Source organism: Botryllus schlosseri, chromosome 4, assembly GCF_051294905.1.
Source record: "Botryllus schlosseri isolate E-star chromosome 4, Bs_hap1, whole genome shotgun sequence".
Classification (NCBI taxonomy): Eukaryota; Metazoa; Chordata; class Ascidiacea; order Stolidobranchia; family Styelidae; genus Botryllus; species Botryllus schlosseri.
In genome coordinates this window covers 21,657,610-21,677,889 of record NC_137239.1, presented here as the reverse complement: position 1 = coordinate 21,677,889, position 20,280 = coordinate 21,657,610, and the positions used below count along the sequence as shown (strand labels likewise).

The 20,280-nt window shown below is 42.2% G+C and overlaps 1 protein-coding gene across 1 annotated transcript; it reads right to left on the bottom strand.

The window, feature by feature from the left end:
* Positions 1–218: 218 nt before the first annotated feature.
* On the bottom strand, positions 219–2,021 carry LOC145438018 (zinc finger BED domain-containing protein 5-like). Its single transcript, XM_080315380.1, has one exon. It carries the CDS (start codon positions 2,019–2,021, stop codon positions 219–221), a length of 1,803 nt encoding a protein of 600 aa, XP_080171506.1.
* Between the last annotated feature and the right edge of the window lie 18,259 nt (positions 2,022–20,280).

Sequence of the window (20,280 nt, the reverse complement as noted above, 5' to 3'; positions counted from 1 at the left end):
TTCATCACTAAACACTCAAAAACGATCGTCCAGTCCAGGATGGGAGTTTTACCTGAGGGAGAGACCGACCTGAGAAAAAGCGACATCAAGTTTGAAAGAGAAATAAATTGGTTTATCAGTGGAAAAAGGCTGCAGACGTTCGTTGCCAAGGAACAAATGCAAGCAAGGGATAGCAAACACCAAGACAACTGTCGTGGAATGACAAAGATAATATTCAATCAGTGCGAAGGTTGAGCTTGCATATCTACCACTAGCTTTGCAATTCTGGGTTTGGTTGTACTGAGGGCAATTCTTGCGTCGTTTTCGACATCCAGGCGATTCCGCTTTTTGGTTTTCAACCCTACAATGGTCGAAAATCCTTGTTCGCAACGATATGATGTCGAAAAGGAGATGAGAACATTCAATGCCCGTGTGGCCAATGTTGGTGCATCCTGAAGTCTTTCTATCCAGAATGCATCCAAATTCTTTTCTTTGAAATCAATTTTCAAGGCCTCACTCATTCTGAGGGCGATGAATTCCTCCTTGGCGGGAAAGTCATCGTCGTCCACTTGGCTGTCAAGACACCTGAACGGTTCAGTTAGCCATCCCATGTTAGTGGTGTCCAAATCCGGAAAATATTCTTCCATTTTCTCGACTAGCTGTCCCAAGTGGTCAGCTATGTTCCCTTTCAACGCCTCTGTGAAGTCGGGTTCATTCTCTGTCTCCAGGCCTTCGAGATACATGTCGAGCGTTGGAAACTGTGCCAGTACACCTCTGTTGACCCGCTTAATCCACAACTTCATCTTCGCGATAAATGCTGCTACAGCTTCTTTCGAGTGGATCACAGTCACACACTTGCCTTGAATTGACAGATTCCCTTTGTTCAACTCAACAAAAATATCGGCCAGGTAGCCAAGCTGGGCAATCCAATGGGGGTCTGAAAAGTATTCGGCCAAGCCCGACTTCTTTTCTATCAAGAAAATCTCAACAGCCTCACGAAGTTCAAACAAACGGGTGATCACTTTGCCACGAGATAGCCATCGCACCTCTGTGTGGTACAGTAATGCCTCATATTTTTGCCCCATCTCCTTGCACAGTTCCTTGAAAAGACGACTGTTCAACTCCTTCGCTTTTATGAAGTTTACAACCTTCACTGCTTGGTCGAACACTATTTTCAAGCTCTCCGGCAGAGATTTGGACGCAAGCGAGTAGCGGTGCAGTGCGCAATGATCCACATGAATGTCCGAGTTTTCCCGCTGCACAAAGCCCCTGAAACCGCGGTTTCCACCCATCATAGCGGGACAGCCGTCAACAGAGATTTGCTGCACATTGTTCCACTCCAAACCGTGCATGCCCAAGAAATCGTTCACAAGGTTGAAGATATCTTCTCCTTTCGTTGTTGTCTTCAAGTTCTTGGCAAGCAAAAATTCCTCCTTGACAGAGTACTCGTGAATGTATCGAACGTATCCGAGTAAAACTGCGCAGCTGCTTACATCCGTGGATTCATCGAACTGGAGAGAAAACATTTTGTGAGGACTTGCCTTCACTTCGGCAACGACTTGGGCAAGGATGTCAGCTGCAAGATCATCAACCCTTCTTCGAATTGTGGTGTTCGAGACTGATACTCCTTCCAGCTTCTTGGCCTGATCTTCCCCACACATTTTGGAAACGATCAACTTGGTACAAGGCATAATAAGGTCTTCTGCGATTGTGTGGTTCTTGGAACTTTTTGCAATTCGGTATGCCACCTCGTACGAAACTTCAACAGCGGCCGTTAGCTTCTCCGAAGCCATGCCACCTGATCCAAATTGAATGCCTCGAAGTTGCTTCGATTTGCCCTCAAAGTATCCTCGACTCTTTCCGGCCAGTAGCGGATGACGCTTCATGAGGTGCTCGTTCAGTTTTGACGGCTTTAGGCTTTCGTTGGTCAAAACTTTGAGACAAATGACACACTGTGGTCGATCGTCACCATTCAGTTGTGGTGTGTTTACAAAGCCGTGATTCAAAAACGCCTCTGCATAATGTCGCTTCTTGCCCGGCATAATGACAGTTCTTCTGAGGAGCGTAAAAAGCGGATGATTAGAGTGCATCAAATGCTAAGGTGAAGTAATGTGGTAATAAGGAACTTTTATCACACAAAGAATAAAATCTCTAACAAACTCAATTATAAACTGACCTATGAGCTATGAGAGCAGTCACGGAGGAAAAAAAACAACTTCAAGAAGTATAGGACCATAGCAATTTACAGCGTAGCTGGCATGGAAACTCCGTAAGCAATGTTGCGTTTTGCACTGCCTCCAGTGGTGGCGTACAGATGCTGCTGCTTCAACCTGCTTTAGTGTGTTTCTGGGTAATCTTCCAGCTGGGACCAGAGCACAAAAGTAAATGAAACTGGTATCAATCGAAAGCAAATTTCGCACTGATTCCAAAAACATAAGTGGAAATCCGGCCCGGGAACTGAAACCCTCTGAAATTTGACTTCAAAGTCTTAAATCGTCATTGTTTCACACAATGGGGTCGCCGGCCGACAATCGCCGATTAACTTTTCGTATGATTGTGACGCCACTGAGCGGAGATGAGCCGTGCTGTAACGCGTATCCCAATACCAGTACGGTAGTTCACGTCGTTGCGCAATGCGCATTTACACAACCGTCGATAAATACACGGTATAACACAGAAGCCTCCGCATATCATCGTAGAAGAAGTTACTTGACTATTTTTGGAAAAATGATGTCACTGATCTGTCAGCGTATGGAGTTGCAGTTGGAATTTCAACTTTTATAGTTAGGTCAGCAAAATTTGCACTCATTCTTGGTTCACATATTGTCAGTCTGTAGTTCATACATAAGTGCTCGGACTGCTCACTGTTCAATCAAGTTGTCACATTATGGCCACTGTAAATATGTTCTTTCTGGAGTATTTGCAATAACTGGATATAAATATACAGAATGTAAAAAATCAGGCAGGTTCCACTCGTTGGAATAATGTACACTCGGAATCTGCTTCAGCAGAATAGATGCAGTCATCACACAGAAGAAAACATTGCTTTTATATATCCTAATTTAGCAACTATTGAAATGATCTCCACAAGTATCGGAAGACAGCGTTAGTACGGCTAATGTTTACATCTCTGTTCTGAAATCTGAATGACGGCTAAAAAGTATTACGCTAGCGATAGGTGTCGCTGTAAACCACAACATCGATCGTATTCAGATGGAACTCTCCATGCCAGCTACGCTGTAAATTGCTATGATAGGACGGCGCCATTATGAAGTTTGGAAAAGCTGTGCACACCCACTGACGAAAGTCACCTTTGAATTTTTATATTTTTTTTCACAAAAGTACGAAGAAAACAATGAATACAACAATTATTTTTTTACTTAAAATCCGACCCCTTTTTACCCCCCCAAAAATGCCAAATTACCCCCGGGGGGTAATTTACCCCCAGGTTGGGAACCACTGGTCTAGACCGATATATATGCGCGTGTACTTCCTGAAACCTTTTTCTTAGCAGAAATCCACAAAGCTACGTATTTATGATACGCATTAGTCATGCGTTAATGCATGGGAGTCGGTACGTTGCAAAAATAACCTTCGGCGTGACACTGGAAAATTACTCATGTGATATCTCTCCAGCCAAAGTTGCTCTGTTGCAGGAAGAACTAACGAGAGAGTGATATCGAGTTATTACTATATCCCGAACTACCAAAGACATAGCTAAATCCACACCGAAATATCTAATGTAAAATAAATGTACGTATATATTTATGATACCGCGATCAATACGCGATATATCCGGATTCAAATGTAGCCTAATGTGAAATATTAATCTCATTTTCACAATAGTTGTAATTTTCCTCGTATACGCCAGCCTTGTGATCGTATAGCAATAGAGCTGCGATAGGCTTACGCGTCATAATGGGCATTCAATTTTTCATCAGACATATCGGAAATAGCTGTCATGTGACACTTTCATTACATATCGAATACTATCTTGTTCAAACACCACGGAATATCGTCGAATTGTTCGATTTGACATTTGAACTGAACCTCATGCATGGTTGGTTGGTTGGTCTGGAGGTATTCATAGTGTTTTGACGACTATGCTATGGTCATTTACACCAGGTCGATATTCGACATTTTTATTCCGTAACTGCCGGACTTACAGCCAGCACCGTAACTGCCGCACCCCAAACCCCCCAATTGGGGGGGGGGGGGCGAGCTCGAAGGGGGCCCAAAATTATTTCGTGAATTAGCATAAATCATAGAGTTTTTTTTTTAAATTAATGCAATTTTTTCAAAACATTTTTCGCGCTGCGCGCGAATTCAAGAAGCCATTTCTCTTTATTATTGGGTATTGGGCCATTACCGCGCCACGACCCACCAAGACATACAATCAAGTTTCAAGCCATATAACATGAGACTCCAAGAAATGTGCCAAAACGATCGGCAGCGAGAAAACCTTTGCCGAAAAGGACTGTGCCGTTATGCTGACCGAAGACTTCGTTATATATACAAATACATATAGATTTAATTGTCCATAGGCGCCTAAATGACTGGTGCCGAATGTTCCCGTCTTCGCAATCTGAACCTCACCAGACAAATACCATCCCGCTGAGAAAAATTTTACGCCAGTGAAGAAATACCAATTTGAAATCGTGTGCGTCTTTCAGTTTAGTACGTTCATGTGATTCTATATTTTTTGATCTAGCAGACTGGAAGTCACGAAATAACATCATGTAACGAAGTCATATCAACGGGTCCGCCCGCCCGAAGATGTTTAATTATTATTTACGGGCCCTCCCGTCTTCAAGACACTTCACTCAGCTCTACCGGTAAATTTAATTACGTGAGTAGAGAGGCCAAAGTGATAGCAATATATATGCAATTGCCGATCTGATTGACCGATTTTATCATAAATAACCGAACATTTTCGCGCTTCGCGCTGGCTCGCTATACAGTACAGCTCATTGCGTGACAAACGCGAACAACGTGACTGGGGGGGGGGGTCGTTCTATCATCCTATGGGAGCCCAAGACCCAAGTTTTTGGGTTCCCTGACGAGGTGCTGTTTCGTTCCTGCCAACGGGTATACGCCCGAAGATGTTTAGGCTACTTATTATTGAGTGGTCCTACCTTTTCGAACACACGTCACTCAGCTCTACCAGCAAATCTGATTACGTGATCGGAGATAAGATAAAAATTGAGAACAATATATATGCAATTCCCGATCATACTGGCCGATTCAATCAAGAATTCTAGAAATTTTTCGCGCTTCGCGCGCTTAGGTGAGAAAAGATGACTCACCCAACACCCCCCAATGTAGATGATAAGTAGCCATAAACAGGGTAAAGCCTGGGGGTCTGGGGGGCGCAGCCCCCCAGAAGTTAGGTTTATCACCCTATGGGGGGCCCAAGACCAACGTTTTTTGGGGGGCCTGACGAAGTGCTGTTACGGCCCTGCTTACAGCACAGCACAGCCAACTTCTAGGTTGCGAGGCGGAGCCTAGATAAACCTCGAACACTTAGGTATGGGCATTCTGAAGTCGACCTTGGTCGGACTCGAACCCGTAACCCATAGGCGTTGCAGCCGCGGATTATACCACTGCGCTATCTCGCCGCAACCTCATGGATGTGAATGGTTGCTGCGTCCATGACCAATCGACCCATGACTATATAAAGGTAGGTTACTACCCAGCAGAGCAATGGTCACAACCAAAACGCGCGATACAAAAATGGGACAATTCATCAGGAATAGGGAAATACATTAATATTGAGCATTGGGTCCATCCTCTGTAGCCAGTAACAATGATAAAATTAAGAGTGGATATACGCCAACACAGGATCGATATTACTGCGATCGTTTACTGTAGGGCAAGGGTCGGCAACCAACGGCCAGCCGGCCGGATCCGGCCCGTCAAGCGAAATCGTCCGGCCAGCGACATGATAATTAGTTATCAAGAGAAGGCGGCCCGCTGTTTCCTGTCGAGTTCCAAACTGCAGTGTTGGCACTGTTTGGAAATAGTGTGGTATTTCTACTATATCAAAACACCATAATAGTCCATTGTTACGCCACAAAACTGTCTCGAAGGCGGTAGATTATAGTATCTCGAACCAAGTAATTACGAGATTGTCTGCAGAGTAAACTCGTAGACTAGAAAAGTTCTCCTCATCCGGATGTATCGTACACCCGAAATTGTGACTTAATTTTTATAGGGCGTACCACTATATACGATGCACCGCATTACATTAGACCAGGGGTCACCAACACGCCGCCAGGTGTGTTTTGCGGCACGCGACCTGGTTTCAGATTTCGGAACATATATATCAATATTGTATTTTTAAATGCTTGAAATACTACATTTTAAAATTCTTGATCGTTTCCGCAAAGATTTATTCCGTCGTTTTCAATATCACCATTTTTCACTAAAAATGACTTTGACTATACATATAGCGTGCTTGCAAAATACGACAGGCCAATGAAACTGAATCCACCTCGCGCCCACCATGCCCTTACTAGCAATTAGATAGCCATGGTCAACACAATGCAGTGGTTATCAACCGGGGGTCCGCGAAGCACTTTCAGGGGGCCCGAAAAACCTCTAAACCTCTAAATAGCATGATGTATATTCTGTAGTATACCCCGCACTCGATAGCTGGTCGCGCTTTTTCTGCGACTGGATGCTGATAGGTCGTTGATTTGCTGGTGTCAAGACCACTTGGAGATGCTCTGGCAGTCGCGAGTGTAAGGTAGATCCTTTATGTTGGTGATTCCCAACCTTTTTGTCTTCACAGAACCCTTTTAAACCATCACGCACCCCCGCGGACCCTCCAGATCAAGTTCAAATTTAGCTCAATTGTCGTGCAACCGTCTTATGCAAATATTAACTTCCACATAATATACATCATGCTATGTTAAATACCGTCAAGATAGCGTAAAAGTGAAGCGTCCGGCTTCTTGATCGGTAGGTCGTGGATTCGATTACTGGCCGGGTCAGATCAAAGACCTGATTAGTAACGCTGGTATCCATGTATTCCCCGCTTGTCGCTCATGCATTACTGGGATAGCATAGAGAGGTGATGCAAGACTTGGAAATCCACCTTCCTTGTCGAGCGGCATATGCACATCCACGCACTGATGGTATGCGTATGCAGTATATGCACATTGCACATGCAGATCGCGTGTATGTAGGCCTATATCATGAGATGACGTATATGCCGCAAAAAATCAACGAAAAAAATGGATTACGTCCTACTACGTCCGACTACGTCCTTTCCTTTCAATACGTATAATCCATACTGTCGTATTAAGGTAACGCAGCAATTCTTTTTACCAATAATTTTACAACACGTGTAGACAGCAACGCGTTACATTGGTATGATGCCTTTTCACCTTGGCTAACAGCTCATCAGATGCCAAATATTAGGTGTTGACATTAAAATCGTGCGGCCCGCGGCGTCTATCAAGTTGGGAAAGTGACCCTAGACTATTTTAAGTTGGCGATCCCACTAAAGTGAGTGTGAATTATAGTAAAAATGAAATTTCCGGCCCGCCAAAGAGTTGTACAATCGATGTCTGGCCCGTGACTAGCAAAAGGTTGCCGACCCCTGCTGTACGGCATGGGTTATGATTGGTTTGGCGTCATGCTATATACCCCAACACGAGTATCCCGAAATTCCCAAATAGGCAACAGGCGAGAATACGCTCGGAGGCTGCAAATAGCATGTCGGTCGCCATATCAATATAGTAAATTCAATGAATTATATTAGGTGGGATCCTGTCAGTGTGTTGGGTAATTAGTAGGGTAGTACCTGGAAACAACATTACTCCGGTTTCATTGAAACTCACAGCAGAGACAGATTTCGCGTCCTCGGGAGGGGCCGCTCACACTTTCATATGTGTTCCTTGGAGTCGGCCTTTACCAAAATACATCAGCCCAAGCTTTGTCTACGAAAGGAGCTCGTGTGCCATTATAGATGATGAACCTACGGATAGATACGCAACACCGGTCGTCACGCTTGCTTGCCCGGATGCGATGACTGCTCAGCAATTTGAACGCAACATAATTGCTAATCCCATAGCTGACGACCTGGGCGCTCAAATTAAGTAAGGTTGATCTTATTTGAAAGCTACTGCCGCGCTGATTCTGAAAATATACAATAAAATTTCATCGAGACAATGGAACCCCTTCGAAATAGCCTTCAAAGTCTGAAAATCGGCACCTGGGAATAGTGCACTGAACGCTCTTTCATTCGAAGTTTCATGCTGGTGACGTCATATTTTGTGATAGGATTGTTGATATACAAATGTTCTTTCTTATTCTCTACTAGTTGCTGACGATTACCCCTGACGAGTGTCAGCCGAAAATATTCGGGTTCATTTCAATATGAATATACTATTCAACATATAGATAGATAGATGCAATGACGCCGAATATTTTCGGCTGAATCCCATCAAAGATGTTTTTGTATACGCCGGTTGCAGACGATTTCCCCGGATGACTGCATATCGTAAATGCTCGGATTCCTCTCAAAATAAAATATATTGTTCAATTGTATGTTGAATTACTCTCTATAAATCTCCCTCATCTGCGGTGAGCAGAGATGGTCTGTAAATAAATACTTCTGCTTTTTCAAATTACCCAATTATGTTTTCCCACTTGCGCTACTCCCTCAAGAGGTTGTGATTTTATACTACTTCTACTTCTACTTACTTAGAAATCGCTACTTCTACTTGTACTGCAGTATAAATTTACGCCGTTGCTCCTACTTCTACTGCAGTGGCAACGATGATTACTTCGACCAACTCTAGCAGTATACGTGATATATATGTTTTCTTTGACCCTAATAACATACTTTTAAGATAGTTACGTATAAAGACAAATAATACTGGATTCCGCTACCTCTAAGTTAAACTAAAACGATCAATACGACCCAGTCCCATTCCATGGATAACGCCATCTTTCCAATCCTCAACTTATCTATTTTAGATAGTATGACGCCACACTCCTTAGTAAATGATTTCTGATGATTGGGATATCTTAATTACCGATCGCGCACTATGTGTGGCGGCAATTCTATGAATGAATTGGTGTGTCGCGTCATTGAAAGGCTCTGCGTACGAAATGCCAATCGGTGCGATGCTTAGGTCTATTTAGAAGTCTGTGCCATGTCGCATTTCCAAGAATCGTCCAAGGATATAGAACTGGAAAGGCACTAATTCTTTACTTTAGTGCAACAAATATTGTTTAAGCTCCTCAGCCGTAGGACTAGAAAGATCGTAAATAGCCCTGTACTGATGTGGCATGACATTGAATGACCAAATAAACCCTCCACATAGTTGTAGATTCGTAATATGGTGGTGTGTTGTGGTTAACACTGTTTAAGTAGCTAGACAGCGCAGTTCATTTACACCAGTGGTTCCCAACCTTTTTCGGTGGCAGGGCTAAATTTAGAATTTCATGGTACGGTGGGGGCCGCACGAATACCAGGTCAATGAAAAGAACCCTAAATAGTCGCCAAAATATGAAAATTCGCATTGTTGCAATCATTCGCTTGACGCTATTGGCCATTGTGTTGCCGCGCTCCCGTTGTTCAGAACAATCAACCTTTGCTGGCTATTTCGGAGTAGTTTTATTGCCCTGGCGAGATTTCAATTCGTATTTTAGGAATCAGTCCGACACCTCCTTTCGATAAACACCGTCATAACAAATTATTCGGACGCTTGGGTCGCGAGCTATAGGACTAACAATTATGCTGTTTTTGCCGGCTAAGCAGTACGCATCTCGGAGTATTTCATCGTGAGTCACTTGTTGCACATCTATTCGTTAATAAGTTATCAATACCCAGGGCCGTAACAGCACTTCGTCAGCCCCCCCCCCACCCTAAACGTTGCTCTTGGCCCCTCAGGCTAGATGGCTGTTTACCGCTATTTATCATATAAATCGGGTGTCCGTTTTAGGCGGCTTCTCTCGACTAATTGCGTGCAGCGCGAAGAATTTCTATAATTCATGATTGAATCGGTCATATGAATATAATCGGGAATTGAAAATATATTGGTATCAATTTTTATCCTCTCTCATCACGTAATCAGATTGACCGGTTGAGCCGCGTGAGTTGTGTTTGAAAAGGTAGGACCACTCAATGATAATTATACCTATTCGGGCTTATACCAGTTGGCAGGAACGAAACAGCACTTTGTCATGTCCCTCAAAATACTTAGGTCTTGAGCTCCCATAGGGTGATAAACCGACCCACCCGTCCCGTTGTTCGCTTCTGCCACGAAATCACGATCACCGTTTATTGAGCCAGCGTTGAGCGCGAAAATTTTCGATAATTCAAAATAAAATACGTCAATAAGATTGGGAATTGCATATATATTGCTATCAATTACTTGTCCGCTCTGCTCACGTAATTAGATTTACCGGTAGAGCTGAGTGTGGTGTCTTGGAAAATGTAGGGCCCCTAAATAATAATTAAACATATTCGGACGGGCGGACCCGCTGGTATGACTTCGTTATATGATGTTATTTCGTGACCTCCAGTCTGCTACGTCAAAAAATATAGAATCGCCCAAACGTACTAAACTAAAAGATGCACACGATTTCTTCACTGGCAAATAATTCTTCCATGCGCCTGTTTGTCTCGTGAGGTTCAGATTGCCAAGACAGGAATATTCCGCGCCGGTCATTTAGGCGCCTATGGTCAATTATCCCTACATGTACACGCCGATATGCCCACTTCTATAAATTTTGCGTATTCTATCTTGGTGGAAGAGTATCCAATAATGAAGGCACTTGGACACTTGAAATCGCGCGCAGCGCGAAAATATTTTGAAAAAGTTGCATAAAATTTTATAAAATACTTCATAATTCATGCTAATTCATTAAATAATTCTGGACCCCCTTCGAGCTCGTTCCACCCAATTGGGGACTTGGGGTGCGGCAGCTACGGTCCTGTCAATACCTATATCTATACCTATATTACCTATATCTATACCTATATCTATAGGTACTGCTCGTTCAACTGGAAAGTTAGGGCACATTGCATTGAAACAGCAGTGACGTAATCCTATCAGTCTGCTCACAACTTTCCTGCAATCCTATTTGAAAACTCCAGACTCCAAGCCAAACAGGAGTATTTTATAAATATATATATTTTTTCATAGATCTAGTTCTCAATATTTTGTGGGGGCCGCAGAAAGGCTAGCTGGGGGCCGCATGCGGCCCTCAGGGCCGCGGTTGGGAACCACTGATTTACACGGACAACCATTAATTACGCACTTACGATTTCTGCGAGATGCCAGTAAGTCATAGAAAGCACAACCACATACCTTTACTGAGTTTTCTTTCAAATTTTAATCAGAGATGAGGGCGGTCTGGATTCGAATTTTCGAAAAACGGATTTGAAGAATTGGGTTGGTTTTGGATCGGGTTCGGATTGAGGATGTTTTGAGGCTAGATTCGAGTTTGGACTAGGAAATATCGAAAATATCACAGATTTGAACCTGCATTTGGACATGATATGACATGATAACACGAATGAGCGAAGTTAACGTTGTTAACAAAAATTTATATTAATTCATGTCTCACTTCTGGTCCAAATATGCGTGTCACTGGCATATATTCAAGTGACACTTCAAAATTGAAAATGCCGCATCCAAGTCCGCATACAATGATACAACTCTGAGAAAGATTTCCGAATCAGTGTTTTTTGAAATCCAAGTCCAAATTCGTGCTCAATTGCCGATCTATGCAATGTGGACCAGGTGCATACTCATCATAAATGAAAAATGCATTTTTTCACGTTGACGTGATCAGTAATCCGTCATACATCGCGCGTTACGTTTTGCAGACGGTCTCCGCATGCCACGTGCAGACTTGTTGTTTTTGCACCGCCGAAATCGACTATACGGAATGCCTAAAACAAGATTAAACGCTCGTAGATTGTTATTGGAATTGTGGTTCTGTGCAAGTGCAGGGAATGCAGTTGGAAACAAAGTACCGCGTGTTACATCACACACGATGGATTATTACGTGTCGTTACAGCAAAGCTAGCATTCTTCGGTTAGTGAAACGTGTTGCTTCACGGCAAACAAGCCGGATCGTCATAAATCGGATTTGGACTTCCGAATCGTTCAAAATACATGCGGACACGCTGTATATTGCATAAGCCATGTTTGTGATGTAAGAGGATGGGAAGTGCCTTTAAAATGATCATGAGAGAGTATTAAGATAGCTTTCATTCAACTTTGAAAACATTCGCGACACATCTTGTAACTTGATCGAGATGGTCAAAAGTATATACGTGACAACATCCAAATAAAACAAAATGCGTGTCTGTAAGTGGTGCATCGATGCCCCAAAATAGTTAGTGATGCTTTACCTATATTTAGCACCGATAGTTCTCACGTGAACAGATATATACCACTCACGCATAAAGTACGGTGCGTCCTGTATACATCCACGCAACAATATATTTCAACCGCGTTTCTAATTCCTAGAGCTTTCAAGGTGCATTGAAATGTAACACGTTAAATTTATCGCGAATTGTCGCATTGATTTAGCAGTTAGGTTGCCGTCGGAACTTGGATCGATCTTTACATCGACATATGTTTTGTAAGTGTTTGCCTAACGTGTTCCGGCATATCTGGCAATATTAGCCTGGTCTGTTTTGACGCAAAGTTCAGTTTGAATTGATTTTGTAGTTGCACTTGCATGCCATATACAAGCCTCCTGACTCAAAGCGCTGAGCTCCTTATTCAACTACTTTAAATCGATATCTATGCACTCGGTCATTGGTATGCTTATTATCTTCGAATTATCAGCGTCAACACTCTATGCGCAGTGTAATTATAATTTTCTGACGCAAAACCTGATTTTTACGGAAAACTTTGTAAAAATCAGTTGTCTGTTAGGGAACTTTACAGCATCAATTCGAGTAGCGCAGTCTCATTTGACGTAGTACGTGACCACATGAACATTGTATCCCACAGACGGTTGACACAGGAAAATCGTATAAGCATTTCAACAGCTGAACCTAATTTTCGTCTTGATGCTTGGAATTCAAACTATTAAATCGGCAGTTACGGAATCAAAAATAAACGAATATCAGCCTGGTGCAAATGATCATTGTAGCAAACGAACACCATGAATACCATACACAACAAACAATAAAATTTCTTCTTCACATTTCACGTTTTAACATTGTATTTCAACTATGTATCAGTGAGTAAACACACCACCGACCAGCGATATAAATGAATCTAAAATTCGCTTACGCTGTTTCCAACGCTAAATTCGAAATTTTGATCAGGTTAACGTACGATTTACTTTTAACTGTATGGCGTTGTAATGTAAACCATAATATTTTGTTTGACGATACGCTTAGACGCAGTACAGGTGCTGGTTGGCATTGCAGAAACACGCCGGAATCAAAGTTATACTCTTATTAAATTAAAGCAATATGACATTTCCGGTAGTCACTTCAACTATGCCGGGACAGTGCGTTGCATCACGGAACAATGAACTCACACTTCGAAACCGGAAGATTTCCAATTTTTATGTGAAATCGATTGATCTTTAGGACATACCTATATCGGCGCAGTCACGTCACGTTGTACCATATCTGTTTGCTAACGTACCAAAGCATGCACTCAATTATGTAACGAATCACGTGAGATGGAATTCTAATAGTACATTCCATTCTAAATGCCCTCGTTGCTGCATATAGCAGCGTAAGTCTCGCGAAAATAGGAAGATGGAGTGCAGTTTCACATTGAAATCGCGGAGTAGGCCGACTTATTTTGAAGTATCGCAGCTGTTTAACGTTATGACGCAAGACGCAACTGATGCAATCTATGAACTCCGGTTGGAGTCGAATTCTTGCCGGAGAGGTTCAGGTTACCCATTAGAATTTGTACAATCAATTCTGGTGTAGACATGTAGTCTCCTGCATAGTAATAAAGTGAGTTATTGATACCAATAGTGTTCATCACAATTTTCAAGCATTGGGTACAGGAATATCAATCTCCACAATATATTTAAGTTAGGCTACTATCGAAGCCGAAACAGCACTGCATCAGCCCTACCTCAAAACGTTGGTCTTGGGCCAACCAGACAATCCCGCACGATATACTTTTCACCGCTAATTTGTCAGCAGGATTTGTTATACTCATTAGTGAGTGAGTTAAAGACACCTAATCGCGCGAAGCGCGAAAATTTTCTGTAATTCAAATTTTTTTGTCCTCTCTATCAACGCTATCCGATTTACCGGCAGAGCTGAGTGAGATGCTGTCTCGGAAAATGCAGGGCTCGTTGGTATAATGACTTCGCTACATGATGTTATTTCGTGACTTCCTGTCCGCTATGTCAAAAGATATAGAAATCGCCGAAACGCACTAAACTAAAAGACGAGACTATTTCAAATTGGGTATTTCTTCAACGCCGAAATAATTTTCTCGGCGCGATGGCATTTGTCTTATAGGGTTCAGATTGTCGCCATCGAGGTTTTCGGTCAGCATAACGGCAGTCCTTTTCGGCTAAGGTTTTCTCGTTGCCACTAGCTCCTGCACACACACTGGCACACGGAGTCGCATGTTATAATGCCTGACACTTTGTCTTGGAGTGTCGTGTCGCGGTAATGACTAACGCCGAAATGTCCATTTCTATAAATCGTTGGGGGAAGGGTACCCAATAATGAAGATATTTGAATGAAGTTGCAGAAATTTTTTGAAAAATACTCTATAATTTATGTTCATTCACGAAGTAATTTTGGCCTCATCGAGCTCGCCCCCCCCCCCTCCATTGGATGGTGTGGGGTACGGCAGTTAAGGTCCTGGTTACTATACGTATACTTGTACGTTCATAGCATTGAAAACATCAAACACTTAACGTAACCCTAAACTCTCAACTGCTGACAGCGGTCAAGCGTGGAAATCAAGACGCATGTACCTACAACACACACACACACACACACACACACACACATAGTCATCTCTCATTAGAGCTACATTTTTTTCATTACGATTGGTGATTGGCCATCATCAAGATTACAACGTTACTTCAGAACCTAAATTTACCGAGTTTCCGATTTCAGTTCTCCACACCTGCTGATACGAACTTAGATCCGAAAGCCGCCATGAGTGTAACCCCATTCAGGTTTGGTTTTACGAGCCAGTGGCTGGTATGATGGAAATTTGAAACTGAAACCGTCGTCGCTCCAGTGGATATTGGTTTATTGCCACTCCAATTTGTGTCGTTATGGTAAACCAGGGTTATTTATATTACTCTTGGTTTCATAAATCTGTTCAAACTATCATCTCATGTCCCACGATCGATCGCCAGGTTGTTTTACTTTTCAAGTATATGTATTGTAACAGTGTTGCGTGAGAACACACATAGAAAAATGGCATTGGATACGATAAAACAACTGGAACAGTCGAAACCGCAATATCCGTGACCGAAGTAGACTATATTCAGTTTTGATTTTTAACGGGAAAATTCGAACCTTGACGTCTTGTGAATTCATAAAATTGTTTTACTGGAGGGCCTATATTTATATGGGTGTCATATCCAGGGGCTAGGCGTACATACCCAATGAAGTCATAACAACAGTGATGAATATAGAGCAGGATGTCCAAGACTGTGAACATCGCGGTCCTCATTGATGTATAAGGATATATATGGGCAAGCAAATGGATAAACTCTATAGTTTTACACAACGATTTACGCTATACATTTATAGGATATAGAAGCATATAGGTCAGGGTTTTTTAACCGGGGTTCAACAAAACCTCCTGGTTTAGCTGAGTCAATTTCGGGTTGCGGTGGAGGTCAAGACGTACACACTCTACTCATTCAGTTGAACATACACTGATTAAAAATTTGCAGATAATCTTCTTGCTTTGCGAGTAAATCATGTTTTAATGGCTTTCTTCTTCTAGCACTGTTGTAGATGCACAGTTCATATTGTGCATCAATATTCTGTAGCAATGTACTCAATGTGTAATGTGGTACATTTTAGTGTTTGCGACTCGACGAAAATCCGGGGTTCGGCGAAGGCTTACAGATTAGCGTAACGGTTTGACGGGTAGGTATGTAAATATTAAGAACCAATGATATATGCATGTATGGAAAATCGCAGTACAAGAAATATTGGTTTTATGTCCGTTATCGGGCCAATCTCATATTTAATTTGGTTTTCTTTGACTGGCGTAAAGACGATCCCCTCTTTCTTTTTTGAATATTCTGTTCCAGGAGTTAAACATTGAGCATATTTCCAACGCAAACTTTACCACGCGGGGAAAGAGCTCGTAGCTGACTAGCATCCAAAATCCCATGTCAAACACATAGCGATACTTACACCTGGCATAAATCTTTGAGGCGAGGGTAATCATAACGTATCAGGATGAGCGGACATGCCTTTAGTGCCGTCTATACGACCCCTCTATGCGGTGGATTCGTTCACACCACCACGACTTTAATAACAGGGGTTCGGTGCTTTTTCGACTTTACTTCCCGATCCTGCGAGCATTCACGGACACAGGGACGACTCCATCAGTTCTTCCATTTATTAAGGCGTCACTGGAATCTAAGAAATGCCTTAGTATACGGCGTTTTGAAGCATTAAACTATACGTCTACCCGTCGGTTAAGTCCCCACAAGGTCATGAACGCCTCTGCTTTACAGATGCGACCCGATTACGGGGACAAATGGGTCTGTTCTTGTTATAATCGGTTGAAAAAGGTATCACAAACCTTAAAATTCACGAGGACCTGTCAATTTCCGACTTTGTCGTGAATCGCAACCAGTCACATGACAGCTGAGGGTACAGTCCCCGCAGCCTGCTGGAAACCTACTCATGGGCCCACATGCCAGGGCTTTAACCATCCGGATATAGATTAACAGTTGGGCAAGTTTTGCAACTTCTTTACAGCTTCGTGCCGCTTCAAACATATCCATAATGTATGTAGTATGATGTTTTAAGCTGTTTCTAGGACGTCCTTAGTGCAACAATGTTTTCCGTAGTTTTCTGCAACGTTTTACTACAACTTCTATCAAGTATTGCGCAAAAGGTAAAGGAGTAATTTCATAAAAATGCTATAAAACCATTTTCAGTATTTTTCTATGCTCTTAGCATTACAAAGAACCATGTGATAGTTTAGCTCGGAGGTCGCAAACACGCGGCCCGCGGCGGTATTTTGGATTTCGAAGTATTCGACAATATGTAACTGAGAAATACCTTGTTTGTTTTTTAATTTGAAAACCTGAAATTTGCCCAAAACTACTCTGGAAGCCTGAAACTACCCATCAAACTTCACTGTTACATCACTTTCAAAAGTTACCACGCAATGGAAGATCAATGAATACTTCGGCGATTGGAAATTTCTATTGCTATGGCACAGTAATCATTATATTCAAGTTGTTGTAGATCTGTTCCAATATTCGAAGGTAGGCTAACTGTAACGCTGAATTAGTTTTACTTAGGTAATGGCATGTTCAATATATAGCCTTCTTATCAGGAGTATGCACGATACCTGGACTATAGGTTGTTGTACTGCTCCAATACTCTGATATCAGATCAATCTTTGTAAAATTCTAAAATATTCTACCTATAATTCTGACACGTCAAATGTCTGCTGGCTGCAAAATTATAACGCGACAGCTTTTACGGTGTCCTGATGCATTTATACTATCGCATGGTGTCTACAACTAAATATACAGCAACTATGCCCAGTATAGCAACAATTTTATTCAAATATTTTTAAATGTGATTTTTTTCGTGCCAGGCGTAAATTCAAAGTAGTCAATCACATTTTCAAGATGCGTGTGGAATGTCAGTCTGCAAGGTTCCGTCAAAAAAGGTCTACTCGGAAATACATTGAATTGCCATATTATTGGCGCTGCCCGCGGTGACGTCAAAAATTAGGAAATTGGCCCGCGAGCACATTTGAGTTTGAGACCTCTGGTTTAGCTGCATATCAATGTCATCTATGACGCAATGGCTTGCAAGCTAGAAGTTTAACAACCCCAGTCAAGGACGGCAGTACCCGAACTGTATCATGTAAATTGATCGGTTGATTCATTTTCTGCCGTCTGCCGTTTCCTGGACACCATCGCAAGACCGCCGAAAATTACATTGTCACTGGGTCACTTTTTTCGGGCTATTGAGTTAAACAGAATTTTACTGCAATGCCCTGGGTAAGGTTTGTAGACCTCGGGGGTATGCGAGTGGCATTTGACATATTTTGGGGTGGAGGGGTGGGTTATCTCTTTTGCTGTTTTTTTGTTTGTTCTTTTTTGTGGAAAACTATTTCTACAATGCGTTATTTTCTTGCTGCATACCGGGAAAATGTAATTTTCGGGATCTCGCAAAATCGACACTGAAATGGGAAAGTACCAAAGTTGACAGCTGTGCAGGAACTGACGGCACAATGCTGTCATATAGGCTTCAAACTTAAGTGTATGCATGATCGATTAAATAGCGAAGATGGAAACGGAAGAAACAGACACCCTGCAAATCTTAAACTGTTGCATTATTCAACGGAACCTTTCGAGTATCTCATACTGTAATAATTGAAAACATATATACATAAATGCAACTTTTTACTGCAATTTTTGCTAAAATTAGGTGCAACTTTCTCACGCCTTTAGTGCAACATAAACTTGCCCATTATCGGACATGCGATCTCTATGAATACCACTAGGACGCTTGGTCATGCTAAAACTTACAAACCGATTAAAGTGATGTCCTCATTAGATAGTTCTAGAAGTATTACATGAAATCAACAACGAATGAGTAATGACAATTACCGCGTGCTCTTATCCTAATCCAAGTCCACTTGGCAGGTCGTACGACAAGAAAGATTTGTCGCCTTGAGTGATATCTCATGCGAGTTGGCTCTGGCAGAACTTTGCATGTGACCACAATCATGAAGAAATTACTTGATGCAGTGACATTAAGATTTTATATTGTAGCTTTTATTAAGATTGTAATAGTGTATATGGAAAGGCTGTTTGATTATCCAGCACACCGGAAATCATTACCACTATATACAAAACAGTACCGCCCAGTGCAGTTAATTTTAAGTAATGTGTTTCCAATGAACTTCTATCCTACTTCTATGTACATGTTATCTTAAAATAGCGGACTGGTAGCGATTTTACTACGGATTTAAAGACAATACGTGACTCATTATTCGCATGTACCGCGCATCACTCAAAGCGATAGCTTTACACACGTGCACTGTACAGCGAACCAATTCACACGACTTTACACGAGAAAAAATACTAAATTTACAACGGAGCGTTGTATACTTCTCCCTACTGGAAACCCCGTATTGAAGTTAATTCCTTCAATTTACATATAATTTACGTCGGGCGCGCATTGTCAAGTGCGAAGCTAATATACCCAGAGAGTATTTCTATGAAATGGAATATAGGTAATTGTTCGCACGTAACGGACGCGACAGCGCGAAACCGATCAAACTCGGTAATATCTAGCTGTCGCACGGTCCTAATAGCAGGCGAGTGGCAGATCAATAGGACCGGGCATGTTTATCCGCTATATTTCCCCGACACTGTTGGTGCGAAGTTTTCTTTGACGAAATTACCGCGAATCGTCTGCAAAACATGAATTCTATGATCGTCATCACAATTAACGCGGTTTAGGTGTCTTGGAATGACAAGAATCCGAGACACCTACTATTTAGTTTCGTTTAGCGGAATAGGCCTATCCCCCGTCAATACATAACGATATCGCTTTTTAATAATCAAGGTCACGGGAAAGGGTTCATTTAATTTAAGGTATGGTAGAATTCGAGTTATTCGTCAACGCACCAACAATGTAGGCCTGTATACCGAGAGTGCACTGCTCACTTGCATACGCCGAGTGCCTTTCTCTTAGTTTATTCCACTTTCAAGGACAATAAATTTGTCTTGAGAACTAAAGCAACTGGTTGCTACACGATGTCACCCGATGCGTTCGTTTTTGTAATATCTTTACCATGCGTCGTTTGATTTTAAAGTACATGCCAGCAATAATCCTTCACGGATAGATGGTCGATACGGGGGAATTTTACTGCGAAACTTGAAAATGAAACCGTTCCGCATACCATTCGCAACTTAATCGCGATACTGCGAAATGAGGTTAAAAGGATAACGTGATTGGAAGTAAATTATTGGAACCGTAACCAAACATTTTATTGTCCGAGTTCCGGGTGACGTAGAGTGCTGCAGTATAGAGATTGTCGTATACCAAGAAAGTCTTGACTTGATCAAGTATCCCTGCACGTGCACATCTGT

Excerpts from the sequence above, each read along its gene's own strand:
- LOC145438018 (XM_080315380.1), bottom strand. The coding sequence starts at position 2,021 with ATGCCGGGCAAGAAGCGACATTATGCAGAGGCGTTTTTGAATCACGGC.